The 14,048-nt window shown below is 39.4% G+C and overlaps 2 protein-coding genes across 2 annotated transcripts; both read right to left on the reverse strand.

Annotated features, from left to right (window-relative positions):
* Positions 1-297: 297 nt before the first annotated feature.
* On the reverse strand, positions 298-4,703 carry LOC104447067 (putative receptor-like protein kinase At4g00960). Its single transcript, XM_039312296.1, has 8 exons — positions 3,900-4,703; positions 3,630-3,632; positions 2,395-2,526; positions 1,942-2,063; positions 1,588-1,798; positions 1,261-1,498; positions 1,025-1,175; positions 298-945 (listed from the first exon to the last, which is right to left on the reverse strand). The coding sequence occupies exons 1-8, from the start codon at positions 4,681-4,683 to the stop codon at positions 643-645; spliced, it is 1,944 nt and encodes a 647-aa protein (XP_039168230.1). The 5' UTR covers positions 4,684-4,703; the 3' UTR covers positions 298-642.
* A 7,657-nt stretch (positions 4,704-12,360) lies between these two features.
* Positions 12,361-12,870, reverse strand: LOC120294010 (cysteine-rich receptor-like protein kinase 25). Its single transcript, XM_039313873.1, has one exon. The coding sequence runs from the start codon at positions 12,868-12,870 to the stop codon at positions 12,361-12,363; it is 510 nt and encodes a 169-aa protein (XP_039169807.1).
* Positions 12,871-14,048: the final 1,178 nt, after the last annotated feature.

Raw genomic sequence — 14,048 nt, forward strand, 5'->3', positions numbered from 1 at the left:
GTTTAGGCTCATACGTTATTAGTAATTTGAGCTTGTACCCATAAATAACTACTGGAATCCTTTGCTAGAAAACCCTAGTTTAGGGGTGAATCAAGATAAATCTTGTATCTCGATTTCTCTCTCTTGCCTTTATTCTCTATTTCATTGTGGTTGTCTGCCCAATCCTAACAGTTTAAGTAATTATTATCGAAAGAAAAGGTACAATAATGCTAAATTATCTTCTCGATTCCACCATGCAATAAAAATTGCAAATGTTTCCACACAAAATCAATGAATTTGTGGACTGCCGTTGGCACGACACAGCGTACAATTAAAAAATTTGATGAAGGTCTAACTGCAGTGGGGCAGCAGAATTACAGTAGCGCCTGGACTTGTGGCTTGAATCCTCATGTCTTAAATCAGACCAAATAGGGTAAGGCATGACCTTTCAAGAGTATCCTTCACTTCCGACATTCAATGATTCTGGATTCAATCCCAAGCCAATGAAGCCATATAACTCCTCAATAATCTAGAGGAAGGATTAAATCATGAGAATGTCATTTTTATGGTCTAAAAACCATGATAAACATGAAATTTAGTGCACAATGCACACCGATCTCCTGTTTGTCAGGGCTACGGTGGATATGGATCGGTCACAGAGGCCTAATTTTTCAAGAGGTGATTCGATTCGACCTCAGATACCCTTGAACTATAATCCTGCGTAGATGACACATCCGATTCAGCACCCCTGTGTATGAAGAATGCGGGATGCAACGGCACTTGGAGAGTGACCGAGTGGCTATTAAGCATCAAAAGGACCGAGGCCATCGTTGGCCGGTCAGCCACGTTTTCTTGGACACATAGCAGTCCAATGTGGATGCACCTTGCGATTTCAGTACTAGAACCAGCAGTCACAGAGGGATCGATAATGTTTGTTATTGTTCCTTCCCTCCAACACTTCCAAACCTGCAAACAGTAGACAGACATTAAGCAAATTGATCTCCCAAACATTACGCGAAATGGAAAGGCATGTTTTTGTACTCACATAGCTTGTGAGGACCTCTGTACTATCACCCAAGCGGAAAAGATTGTTCTTCTGACCACTCACAATCTCCAAAATCAGTACTCCGAAACTAAAGACATCGGATTTGACAGAGAAGTTTCCGTGCATAGCATATTCCGGTGCCATATATCCGCTACACAATAAGTCCATCTTATTAGTTATATAGTTTTTCTATGTTATTTTGGTAAGCCTTAGCTGTAGGAGGCTGTAGCACTTACTAGGTCCCCACTATTCGATTTGTTTCTGCCTGAGTTTGGTCCAACTCGAATAGTCTCGCCATACCGAAATCCGATATCTTTGGATTCATGTTTGAGTCCAGCAAAATGTTGCTAGCTTTGAGGTCCCGATGGATGATACGAAGTCGAGAGTCTTCATGTAGATAAAGTAGCCCTCGTGCAACACCCATTATTATCTTGTGACGCCTATCCCAATCAAGATTCGCACGTTTCAGGGGATCTACACATTTTGTTGAAAATGTTCTATTAGACATCCCTTAATCATTTCATTATTATCTGATTTATGGAATGACAACCCGAGAAACATACCAAAAATGAATTGATCAAGGCTTGAATTGGGCACAAACTCATAAATGAGAAGCCGCTCGACTCCTTCCAGACAGAAACCCAAGAGCCTGACCAAGTTCCTATGTTGTAGCCTAGCTAGTAACATGACCTCGTTCTTGAATTCTACTTCTCCTTGGCCTGAATTCTGCGATAGCCGTTTCACCGCGATTTCCTGTCCATTGGAGAGCTGACCCTAAAATTTCATCAAAGTAGATCCTTGCTGAGTACCGATATGTCATTGAAGCATTTTGAAGAGTATCACATTGATGTCATCTATGATTATTTTGTTGTTTAAATTTTGAACATGAGACTAGAGGGTGCTTTGTTAATTAGTACCATGTATACAACGCCAAAGCCACCTTGTCCAAGCTTCTTGGAATCGGAGAAGTTATCAGTTGCAGCCCTGATAGTCCCAAAATCAAATTGCAGCGACTCCGCCGTGCTAATTTCATCCACTTCTCCTATAAAGGGAAATACACGGTCATTCAGAGCATGATTGTCTTTATTTATAGTTTTACAATGAAAGCTTCACAACTTTTAGTACGATAGTTTATGTTAACTACAGACGATGAGAAATGTATAATTGGACATGTACGAGAGGCGCGCATGAATGTAACGATCAAAATATCAATTCCATGCTCTGGAATTCTCAACCCAATTTGTTAAAAAAATCTAGCCTAATGTCTCTATTGTGTTGGTGCAAAAGCATAGTTATTTGTCTTCGTTATTTCAGGGTCGTTTTAAACTGATGAACAGTTGCTGTTCCAAAGCAAAAAGATAAAGGCTCACCTTCAATTCTTTGTCTGGGCTGCTTCTTCTTCCTTTGCACTACCAGAAGTATGGCAATGCCGATAACGAGTACCACAGAAACACTTGTGGCGACTGCAATGATCACAGCCTTAGTTGAATTGCTCTTTCCACCTGCAAGAGCAAAGGCACAGATTACAAAGTAATACACTGGAGAAATCACTAAAGCCCGTTTTGAATGCGGAAACGAAAGGCGTGTTAAATATACCTTACTCCATTCACTAATAATTCGAGTGGAAGTTACTCAAATTTCTGGATGTTATCTTGCCAGGTCTCGTCTGAGGAAGAGTTTGACATTTGAAAAATATCACATTATTCTCCAGAATTAAAAATTTTGGGGTATAATCGGTTACCTTTTCAGCTTCAAGTTCATTACTTTCATGAATCTCTTACGGAAATCAAGGTATGACAGTGCAATGGTCTATAGAAACAGAGTGGAGCAAGGAACAACAAATTCTAGTTTGCAGACGTTCTAGTCAAAAATTTCTGCAGAGTTATTTGCTGCTCCCCATGTGCACATATGGGACCACTATATGCATGAGGACTACCAACGAAAAGGATATAAGAGAAGGGACAAAATTAATTACAATTTATTGTTAATTAGGGATAAAAGAACCGTAATAGAGGACTATATATGCCTATTTTCTACATTTTTCCAAATCAAAACGTAAGATATCAAAAATGCAGTGGAATTTCTTATCCAACTCAATCTCGAGAATGCTATACGGAATAAGAGACCTTACTGGAACCCTCTTATTAAGTGATTTGCCGATTTTTTTTTATTGGTTGTCGATTATTAAATGCACAGATCGCACTCATTTGAACCCCCATTATTGCCACATCATTTAGTAAGAGGATTTGGGCAAAACTTCCTAGAATGTCTAAGAGCACTGCCAGCATCACCGTGTAACGTGTAACGCTCACTTCCATTTTTTCTTTTCCATCCCTAACACTTGTGGTTGAAGTATGACCGTTGTTACACGGTTATGCAAGCATTTCTCAATTTTTTCTAGAGTACCGTTAGCATGACCGTGCAACAAAGATCCGCTAACGAACCATTACTCTTAGCCTAGACTTACTTTTTATTATTCAATTTGAAAACCTCATATGACAGCTTGTGAGCTATGGATGGCAGTAATTACGATTCAACTAACTGACTGTGATAGTTGACTAGTAGCCATGTGGAAGCATCAAAGGTTGGAGATATGAACCCTTACTTTCTTCGGCCGAAATCATGGACCAACGCACACCTTCTTTGTGGCAACAAAGCATTTATCCAACGTACCGATCCAAACTAAAAAAGAAAATTGCATGATCTAAAGGGCGTGTAGATTAAACTCTTTTTTTTTTTTTTTTTTTGGTCGGTAGATTAAACTCATTTGACTGACCAAAAGAACTATTAATCGTGTAAATCTCGTGTGGAACCTGCATAATCAGTTATAAGAGACAGAGACAGAGACATAGTCGCTAAACAAGAGCCAACGTACCCAGTGGTGGAGGTGGTGGTGCGGGTGGCGGGGGAAGTGGCTCACCGACCAGGTCATAGAACCGAGCATTGGTCTCGTACCGGAATCGGCAACTCGGTGCCATGATATTCACCCCCAACTTCCCGACACAGCACTGCCCAAATATCCCGACGACTGTCACCAGGCAGTCGCTGCATTGCTGCTCCGTCAAGTCCGGCGTGCACTGTACCATCGCATAGATCTTGTTGTAATCCGCTGACGCATTCCCCGTCGCATACTTCCTCAGCGAGCCACCGCCTGCCGCCTCGCCCTGCAGACTACCCAGCAGCGTCCTCAGTGCTGCGTTGTACGTGTCTGGGCTCGCGACGTTGTTAACGTTGGCCAGCTGGTAGACAGGGTCGGTTGTGACCGTGCCGAAGATCGAGGCATTAGAGTACCAGACGGTGCAGTTCTCGCTGTAGAGGACCGCCTCCTTCTGGAGGGGGCAGAGGTCACGAATGTCAGAGGCCGAGGCGTTGAGACAGGCGCGACAGCTCTCGGCAGTGAGGTCGCCGCGGCAGGAGCCGATGACGTAGAGGGTCTGGGAGGCACCGGAGACGGTGGCGGAGGCATTGAAGAAGCCGTACTTGAGGGACAAGGAGTTGGTGGTGGAGATGGAGGAGAGGAGGGCGGTGAGGGTGGTTTGGTAGGTGCTGTCGGCGGTGAAGTTGCCAGTCGAACCACAGTAAGGAGCTGGGAAAAATTGGGCGTTAATGGTGGAAGCCAAGGTGAGAAGAAGCAAGAGAGGGAGATTAGGAGGATCCATCTCTTTCCCGTTTCTTTGGTGTTTCGGGTCCTTCTTAGATTAATGTCGATAGGCTAATAATTTGTGAATGTATAGCTTGTGCGGCCCCTATACAAGTTGCTTCGTCGAAATCTCTATTTCGTCTACGACTTTTATTATGGCCTGGAGGTTGTGGTGGCTTGAATTTTGATACAAATGAAACCATTGAATCTTTCTCGTTCTTCGCCAGAAAACGAAAAATTGAGAAAAGTCAGATGGATGACTTTTTCAAGAGTATCATTCAATATTCGTACATTTCTACTTTTTGAAAAAGTAACCGAATGGAGGCCAGGTGGATCTTTTTCTTGGCCATCCATTTTCACATTTTTCGTAGTCAAGCTGCTTTTATTGTCTTCCATGTCTATCAGCCAGCACCGAAGGTAGACCCAAAGTACAATAGACACCGGGAGTGGAGCAAGTCATGAGCCATGGTAGAAAGAATGGGAAAGCATGAAATTTTGCTCTATGATCAACTTCAGAATGTCAACATTGTCTTCTCTAACTTTTTAAATGTATTTGGAGTAGCTTGCCTTCAAGTACATCTTAACCTTACTTGTAGATGACGAGGAAGGACTAGCAAAAGCTAGTGGGGTTATTCTTATTTTTTATGGAGAGATAACCAAACGGATTTCTAGGCACTATTCAATGAGCACACTATCTCCACCCACAGGATGAAGTTCATCGTATGGAATCAATTGGTATATGCATCATACATATTTCGGAACCAATTCCTCATCATTCCCAATGTCTTTTCCATCTGGACCCCCTCATATAACTCCAAATTTTTGTAAGAGGGAACAAAGCAGAGTTTCGAGTTCCTTCGACTTAAACCTCGAACCCAAGATAATAGACAAAAAATAGGTGCAATTTTCTTATACAATTTGAGGGATTTCAGCCTCGTGGCTAGTACCGATTTATCGAAGGAGGAACCATCCTCATTGTTTGCTAATTTAACCGACATCATATATAGCAATAGAACGGATTGCTTGATTGATAATCGCAGGATCAAGCATCTGTTGCATCGTTGAAAACCTGCAAGAAGTCCCCAAATACTTCAACAACCCTCCAATTTTGCTGTTTCAACGATGACAGACCGACACTTCTGCTACGAGGGGTGGAGTACAACGCCTGCATTATTCTTTCTCGGGAATTAAGTTGAAACGCTTTTAAAGATGTTATCATTATCCCTTTCGCACTAGTTGGATAATCGTCACTAGGTTGGAAAACTCGTGTTTGAACCCATTTCAAAGCCGTGTTCCGGAAGCGAAGTATGGACTTTGGCTAACATCATATTTTCAATATCAATGTCAAATTTTTTTGCCTAGGGCTAATACCAAAGCATAAATATTTTTCAAAAAATAATGTATGCTCAAACTCATACTTACTGAATTTTGAACACTTGCCCTTATAATTAGATGAAATATTCGATTACGCACAATTGATAATAAAATATATATCTGTCTTCTTGAATACCAACATTGTTTACTCCTCTGGAATTTTTAATAATATTTTTTTACGTGAATTATCGTGCCCCACGTAAGTTTGTTGTGGTAGATCTTGACTTCTGTAACGACACCTTTGGCTATGTCTAACGCCGGTCCATTACGATCCCGTATGTACTTTAAACAATTGGTAGGAAGCTCTAGCGTATAAGTTTATAAACGATGATAGAGATTGGAGTAGACAAGGACAACAGCTTAAGGAAACAATGGAACCTTCGAAGTTGACCTTTTTCCAACACGGATTCTTGTGGCCTGGTCAAACAATATCTCGCTCTGTTTTTTCTTCTCAGAAAACAATAATCTTCGAACCTGTGTTTTTCAAACACCCAAACATTTGACGAAAATTGCCAAAAAAACCCGTAAATCAATATAATTGTACAAATTTAATCATAAACTTTTTTAATCAATTGAGTCTAAATATTTTGCATTTATGCCAATTCAATCCATTTGGCAATTTTGTCATAAATAGTAGATATAGACATAGCTATTTTATTTGGCATGATAGACATTAACATAAATAATTTTTACTAATATTTTAATATTTTTAATTTTTAATCATTTATTATTATTATTTTGTTTTCTTTTTCATTCTTTTTTTCTCTTCCTTCCTTCTTCCTTCGGTCAATCACTGAGCCCTAGTGACTGGCCAAAGTTGAGCCTCAAAAACCACTAGCGATGCTCAACCACGCCATCACTTAGTGTGGATGAGCCTCACCAGCCCCTAGCAAGGCTCGTTGAGCCTCACCAAGCGACAATGAGGTCAACCTTGCCAATAGAGTTTTTTTTGTGGGGGGTGGTTAGAGGAAGAATGAAGGGAAGGGGAAAAAAAAAGGAAAGGAAAGGAAAGGAATAAATAAATAATTCAAAATTATTAAAAATGTGTCTGCACCAACATAAGCCACATGATGTAGAACAATTGATATCCATGTTAGCTATTTTCGACTAAAAATAGCCGAATGGACAAAACGGCATGAATGTAAAAGCTTTAGAATTCAATTGAGAAAAAAATGTGGAACTGAATTGACACAATTACAATATGTTTAAAATTTTTCTTAGTAATTCTCCCCACAAATAGATGTAGTCAAACAAAGCAAATAAAATAAAATATGACATATGACATTTGACTGATATGAGTGGTAGAGTACCACGAATGCACCTCACCATCATCAATATCAACTCCAAATTGACCTCTTCACGTAGCCCCAACTTTTCGTAATATGGAAAAAGCAGAGTTTCAAGTCCTTTTTACTTGAACCTCAAATCTTAGATCGTGGACACACAAATTAAAAAAAAAAAAAGAAGGAAAATTCTTACACTTGTAAAAAGTTGGTGGTGATAATAATGTTCATGGACGGTGGCATAAGGGTACGGAGTTAAGGCACAATGATGGTGCCCCAATGCCACGGTGGTGACGCTGGTCTTGGGTTGCTGCTTAAGGAAAGAGAGGGTTGTGGCAGCGTCCCAACCGTTGACTATGCTATGGTTGATGGGGCACCGTGGAGTACACCTAAGGCGATTGAAAAAAAAAAAAAAAAAATTCGCCTTATTAATTATCATTTGCATAATGTTGATATTTAAATTTTATCCTTTTTTATTCAAGACTTAATCACATAGAACATGAGAGATTAGTCTCTAAGAAGGAAAATGATAAAATAAATAATTTCATTAGAATGCATCGGACGTAAATATTATGGGCATTTGCATTATTAGTATTAATTTTTTTTAGTAAAATAAAAAATAATTGAATATGTTTTAAAACTAATTTAAAAAGAGATTTAAAATAAATAAAAAAACAGAGTGGGGCCGAGCTGGGCGGGCCAGCCCGGCCCCTTCTTCTTTCACTTCCTTATCTCCGCACCACGCACGCCAGTCCATCTCTTCTCTTCCGGCTTGACCCAGTCATCCCTTTCCCTCCTTCTCCCTGTCCTTCTCGCTGCTACAGTAAGGACGCGAGTACAGTGGCAGAGGAAACAGCGCGGGGCGTTCGACGGCAGCGGGTGGTTGGGTGCAGACCGGCAACGGCAGCTGGCGTCACAAGAGGCCAAGCGCGCCGGTAGCCATTAAAAGAGAGAGAGAGAGAGAGAGAGAGAGAGAGAGAGCCAGTGGGTGTGGGGGAGAAGGAGCTCGAGAAGGTGGCTGGCCGTTGTCGGAGGTCCGTCCACTAGCCCCCGTCCGCCGTGGCCTTTCCCTCAACCATGTAGGTCTTCCCCCCCGAGCGTAGGTGCCCTGTTTGTTTTGGTAGCACACGCCAAGTGCTTGTGAAAATGTCTCTATTGGATCCGTGGCCACATCCTCTGACCTTGGTTTGCTCTTGAAGTGCTGGTTATTGTATCGTCGTTTTTTTTCTTCGTTGAGGCCCGGTTTGTGTGAGTCCCAACCCCATCCACGTGGTGCTATGCTGTGTTTTAGTTTTGCGCATCAGTTGTTAAATATTCCGGTGCGTTTGGCGCCTCGGTTGATCCTGTGTCCTCTCTTTGATTGATGCCCGTTAGGTATTCGACAAATATTTGATTGAGCTTGTGTGGCTTTTCTTTGATTTATGCTTGCTTCCGTACATCGGCTTGTAATTTGATGCAGTGTGTCCATGAGGTAGTGGTTGGCATGGCCCGTGGCGTAAGGTGTTAGCCGACGTGGGCATGATTTGTTTGGTTTTGGCTCGATGAAGGAGATCATCGGTAAAGGAGGCATATGGTTTGGGTGAGTTTCGGTGAAAATGTTGCAGAGAAGAGTGTGGAGAAGAAAGAAATAAAATAAGATTTAAAAAAGAGGAAAAAGCAAAAGCAAGAAGAAAAAATAATAGAAAACTATAAAAAGGAAGATGGGCTGGTTTTGTTTAAGGGCTGGGCCGAATCCTTTATGGACTAGGTTGGGCCAAGAATAGAAGACTGGAGGGGGCCGGAGAAGGCTGAGTGGGCTTTTTCCTTTCTTTAAAAAAACTTCATGGGCCTTTTTGGTTAATTCCTAGTGGGCCTTAGGACCGACCAGTTTTTTTGTCCAACCCGGTACGAATTCTCTTTTCATAATATTGAAATTTAATAAATATTAAATTAATTTAAAATATTAAATTTAAAATACTTTAAAATTTATTCAAAAATTCAAAAATACTCAAAAATATTGGAAAATTCGAAAACTCATAAAAAAATTTAAAAATTTCCAACAAAATTCCAAAAAAATAAAAATAAATAAGAACCCTTTGAAAAGTTTAAAAATAGACTTTTTGGAATGTTTTATTTTAAAAGAAAGTGGAAGCCTCGTGACTTTAAAATTGTGCTAAAATTGAATAAGCACTTAAGACTTTATCTTAGATTTTTTATTGTCCTTACAAACAATTGCCCTTGGTTGCACAATATTGATACATTGGTGTTGGCTTTACTTTAGTTTGGCTAGGATTGTCATTTATCTTTTTCCTTGGTGTGAGGTGTTTCCTAACCCATGTGTCGCGACCAAAATTTCGAGTTAACCACCTAGAGTTTGGCTAATGAATTACTAAGCCTAAACTTAGCTCAGGCTCTCCCAAGTCCATACTAATTCGTGACTTAGGTTCAAGTTCTTAACATGCAAATAGTTTTTAATTAAGAGTCGTCATTAATCAGTTTACGGAAGATCAATTAGACACCTAAGTAAAATAATAAGAGAATTATTTTACTTTTACGAACTAAAAAATTTGGGTATGGGGACTTGGTTACACTAAACTTTTCTAATGCCCTTTCAATACATTTCTCTTTTTGTTTCAAAAAAAAAATTGCAAGCAGCTTGAATTGAGTTTAATTTACTTCTCTAACATGTGAGGTGATCACGGGTGCGCAAACCACCAATTTAACACCCGAGATAAAGTAATGAATAAATTGCGTAACTTACTTCATAGCAACGAAAGCATCTGCGATGTTAGATTATAATTCACATCAACAATCTTAGATATGATTTCTAATTAACACGCAATCACTTAATTTTTTTTTCCACTTATTTAATGGTAATCATGCTTTATGCAATGCAATCTAACCAAATGACCTAATTCTAATAACGGGCAATTTTTAACTAAATGAACCTAGCAACAATCACTAAATGACATGCATTTCATGAACTTAATTTTACATGACATGCACATGATACTTTTATTCTCTTAAAAAGCATGCAATCTATCCTAAATAATGAAATTAATTTACTCTAAGATAATTTTTTTGAAATTTTTCATGAAATTCGAAATTAAGAAAAATGAAAAAAATTATCTATCCAAATTAAGATATCATCCAACTTATATTAAGAATTAGGTTAGGCCAAACCCTACTTTAACTCGAATGTTATCTTAACTTGTTAATCCCTAACTTAAGAAGCAATCTATCTACGAAAGATTATCTAAACTTATAAATACTATCTAGAACTAAATTACATGCAATTTTATCCTAATATGCAATGACGTGCAAAGAGTGCCCTAGCTCTAGGTTTTTTTTTTTTTTTTAATAATGAAATTCGAAATTAAAATTGCCAAATAATTGAACATGCAATCTAAAAAAAACTAACATCCTAAGTTGATTTTTTTTATATTTATTTTTTAAAATTCAAAATAAAATTCCTATTCTAACTATGCAAGATAACCCTCAAACAAGAAATATTCTAAAATTGACCTAATTCTAACTCAAATATTTTTTAGGTTTTTCTTTTACAAAAAAAAATTAATTAAAATAACACGACAGCAAACTAGGCAAGATAAGATTGATATCCATCAATTGACAAACTATATCTCGTGCTTGAGATCGAATTAGTGTCAAGTCGAACAATGATCATTAGAGAAATCGGTTATATTTGGTGAACTATTGAATAAATTTGATTTTTCATGTGAGCGATTTGGACAAGTCCCACTTGTCATCATTTTTTTCAGGCCGCCAATAGGATGACTGTCCACTACTAAATGACGGTGGAACGGTCACTGTACAGCCACAAAATCATTTTGTGGAAACCGGTAGCCTTCTTAAACCGATTTCAATTTTAGACCCCATTTCCTTTCTTTCTGTTTTTTGGACTTCGAGACAAAGTTCAAAAGGGTCAAAAGGGGACCCACTGAATTAATGTTCTTGAATATGAATAAAGAGAAAATAAATTAAATACCAAAATATAAATAATTATAAGGAGAAAAAAATTATCACTTATTAAAAAGAAATCATTAATATTATTCTAAATATTTATTAAATTTAAAAGATGAATAAACACTTGAAACGTTAACTTTACAACTTATAATGAAATTATCAACCAAAAAAAAAAAAAAAAAAAAAAAACTAATAACAAAATTAATGTGCAATTGAATGGCTCCTCGTTCCTTTTGCTCGAATCAAATTGTTATAAAAGAACTCTTTAATGACAAAAAATTATGACCAATGATATCGGTTATGCATAGAACAAGAACGATTTTTTAGTCTTATGTAAAGAAACAAATCAAAGTAATAACATTTAAAAACATTGATTTAGCTGCCTCTTTTGATTTTTGTCTCCATATTTAAGTTTGTAATAAGGAACTATAGAAGCGAAAAAACAAAAACAAAAAAGGAAACAGAGTCAAAAAATTGAAACAAAATTAAGCAGTCCACCGGTTTCCACAAAATGAATTTGTGGCTGTCTTGTGATCGTTACACTGTCATTTGGTAGTGAACGGTCATGCAAGCATTTCCCTTCTTTTAAAGTCCCTCTCTCTTCACCCTACTTCACCTTCTATCATCTCTCTCTCTCTCTCTCTCTCTCTCTCTCTCTCTTCTCTTTTTCCTTTAGAAGTACAATTCCTCGGGAGCTCCCATAGCGAGGCCGGTCGCCCAGACCGTCGTGGCCCTTCACCCACGGCCAGTGAGGCCATGGCAAAATCAGACTTAATATTATGAAAAAGGAGAGTCTGGCCGGAGGAAGACAAGCTATACACACACATGCAATTTCAGGTCCAGTCACGGGAGCGGGAGGCGGAGGTTCCGGAACGGGAGGTGGAGGGGCCGGCGACGGCAGGGCTGAGGCATCATAAAAGGGGTAGAGCTCGTATCTCAAGTTGCAGCTTGGAGCGAGCAACCTCCCGCCTTGCTTTCTCTGTGGCAGATTAGCGATCGCAAACTGGAGGCACTTGACACAGTCTGACGCCGTCAAGTCCAGCGTACACTGTGCGAGTGCGTACAACTTCTGTGAGCTAGTGGAGTTTGCCTCCGCTGCTGCAACCTTCTTCCCTGAACCGGGTTGGGTCGGTGACGTTCCCAACGTCATACAAAACACGATCTAACGATCGCTCCATGGCAGAGAGGATGGACCGGTTCGAGTGCTGCAACATGCACTGGTCGTACCATATTGTGGAGACTCGCTGGTTCGGGCATCTATGAAGGATATCCTGTTCTCCGGCGGCCACGCAGCGGCTGCACTCGGTGCTGTTGAGGTCGCCGCGGCAGAGGAAGAGCCCATAGGCCCGTTCTAGAGGGTTTTGACCGGCGATGGCATTGGCGAAGCCGTCGGTGCTGCCGGCGGCGGCGGAGGAGAGGGAAGAGAGGAGGGCGTGGAGGTTGGATCGGTAGGTGGAGTTGGGAGTGAAGAGGGTGGTGTTCGGGCAATCATGAAACAGATAATCGGGTGCAGCCTCAATGCTTAAAATGTCGATGAAGAAGGAGGAGGAGGAGAGACAGAGGGAGATGATGAAGCAAGAATTCATTTTTGGCTTGGCTGATGAATGGATGGGGACTTCATGATTTACAGTAGCAGGATCCTAATTTTGTTCTTGCCGCACGTTGAATATCTTTTTTTAACCTTTTCTCCTATTATATTAGCGGTACGACTGCCGGAAAAAATAAGGAAGAGTGGGAGTGAATTTTTGGGGAAAAAAACAAAAAGGAAGAGAGAGAATGTGTGTCATCGTAATTTATGAAAGGGAAACTAAAACGAGAGCATGACGGCACTTGTACTCATTTGAGAGTAACCGCCCTCTTTGCGCCACATATTTTCCCAAGGGAACTGGTGACCTTGGGAAAATCATAAATCCCAACTGGAGGGGTTGCTAGCCCACCGAAATAGCAATAAGGGAATAGAAAAGAAACTTTTAGACATTGTTTGCCTCGTTTCTTGAGAAATTCGTGAATACCACTTCACGGGGAATTTTTAAATTAGGAAAAAAATCAACTAAAAAAATATAAGGAAATGGAAAAGACGCTCATAAGAAACATCATCAATATAGAATAATTCTAATTCAATATAATAAGAACTTTATAACAAGACAAATAAATGTACAATTTCTATTAGCAAACGTCACCATGATAAAACATTTTTCGCACTTGCAATCACGAAAGTAAAATAATCCTTGGAGCATTGTAATCCAAGTGCAATAAATCATGTCCTTTCACCTATACAAATGACTTTCACTTTGAATAGTTTATATATAATTGATGAGATTTGAATGGGTAACTTCTCGTTTGTAAGCTGGAAATTTCTCAATACTCCAAATACACTAACAGTGGAAAGAGAGACTAATTTGTATTTAATTGAGTAATGAAAAAAAATTTGTTGTTATGTACGTTAATATATCATAAATTTTTAGGATTTTTTTGCAACATTCCTTGAATAGAATATTTTGCTAACTTTGCTTTTCAATGGCCACTCTCTCCATTCCTGAACTTGCCGGTTATAAATTACCTATGAAAGAGCACCTGTAGTCCAGAATTCATCGTCATCCTCTAAAAACGACAGTACCGTTAGCTTAGCAGCATCAGGAAACAAAAGGGTTAGCAACACTCCCTCTTGCTGGTAGCCAGCTATCATTTGATGGCAAACCAATAGAATTCTAAGCCCTCCTAGCGCAAACCCCATAAAGAGAAACAAGAAAGTGGTCATGTCCTA

Source organism: Eucalyptus grandis, chromosome 5, assembly GCF_016545825.1.
Source record: "Eucalyptus grandis isolate ANBG69807.140 chromosome 5, ASM1654582v1, whole genome shotgun sequence".
Classification (NCBI taxonomy): Eukaryota; Viridiplantae; Streptophyta; class Magnoliopsida; order Myrtales; family Myrtaceae; genus Eucalyptus; species Eucalyptus grandis.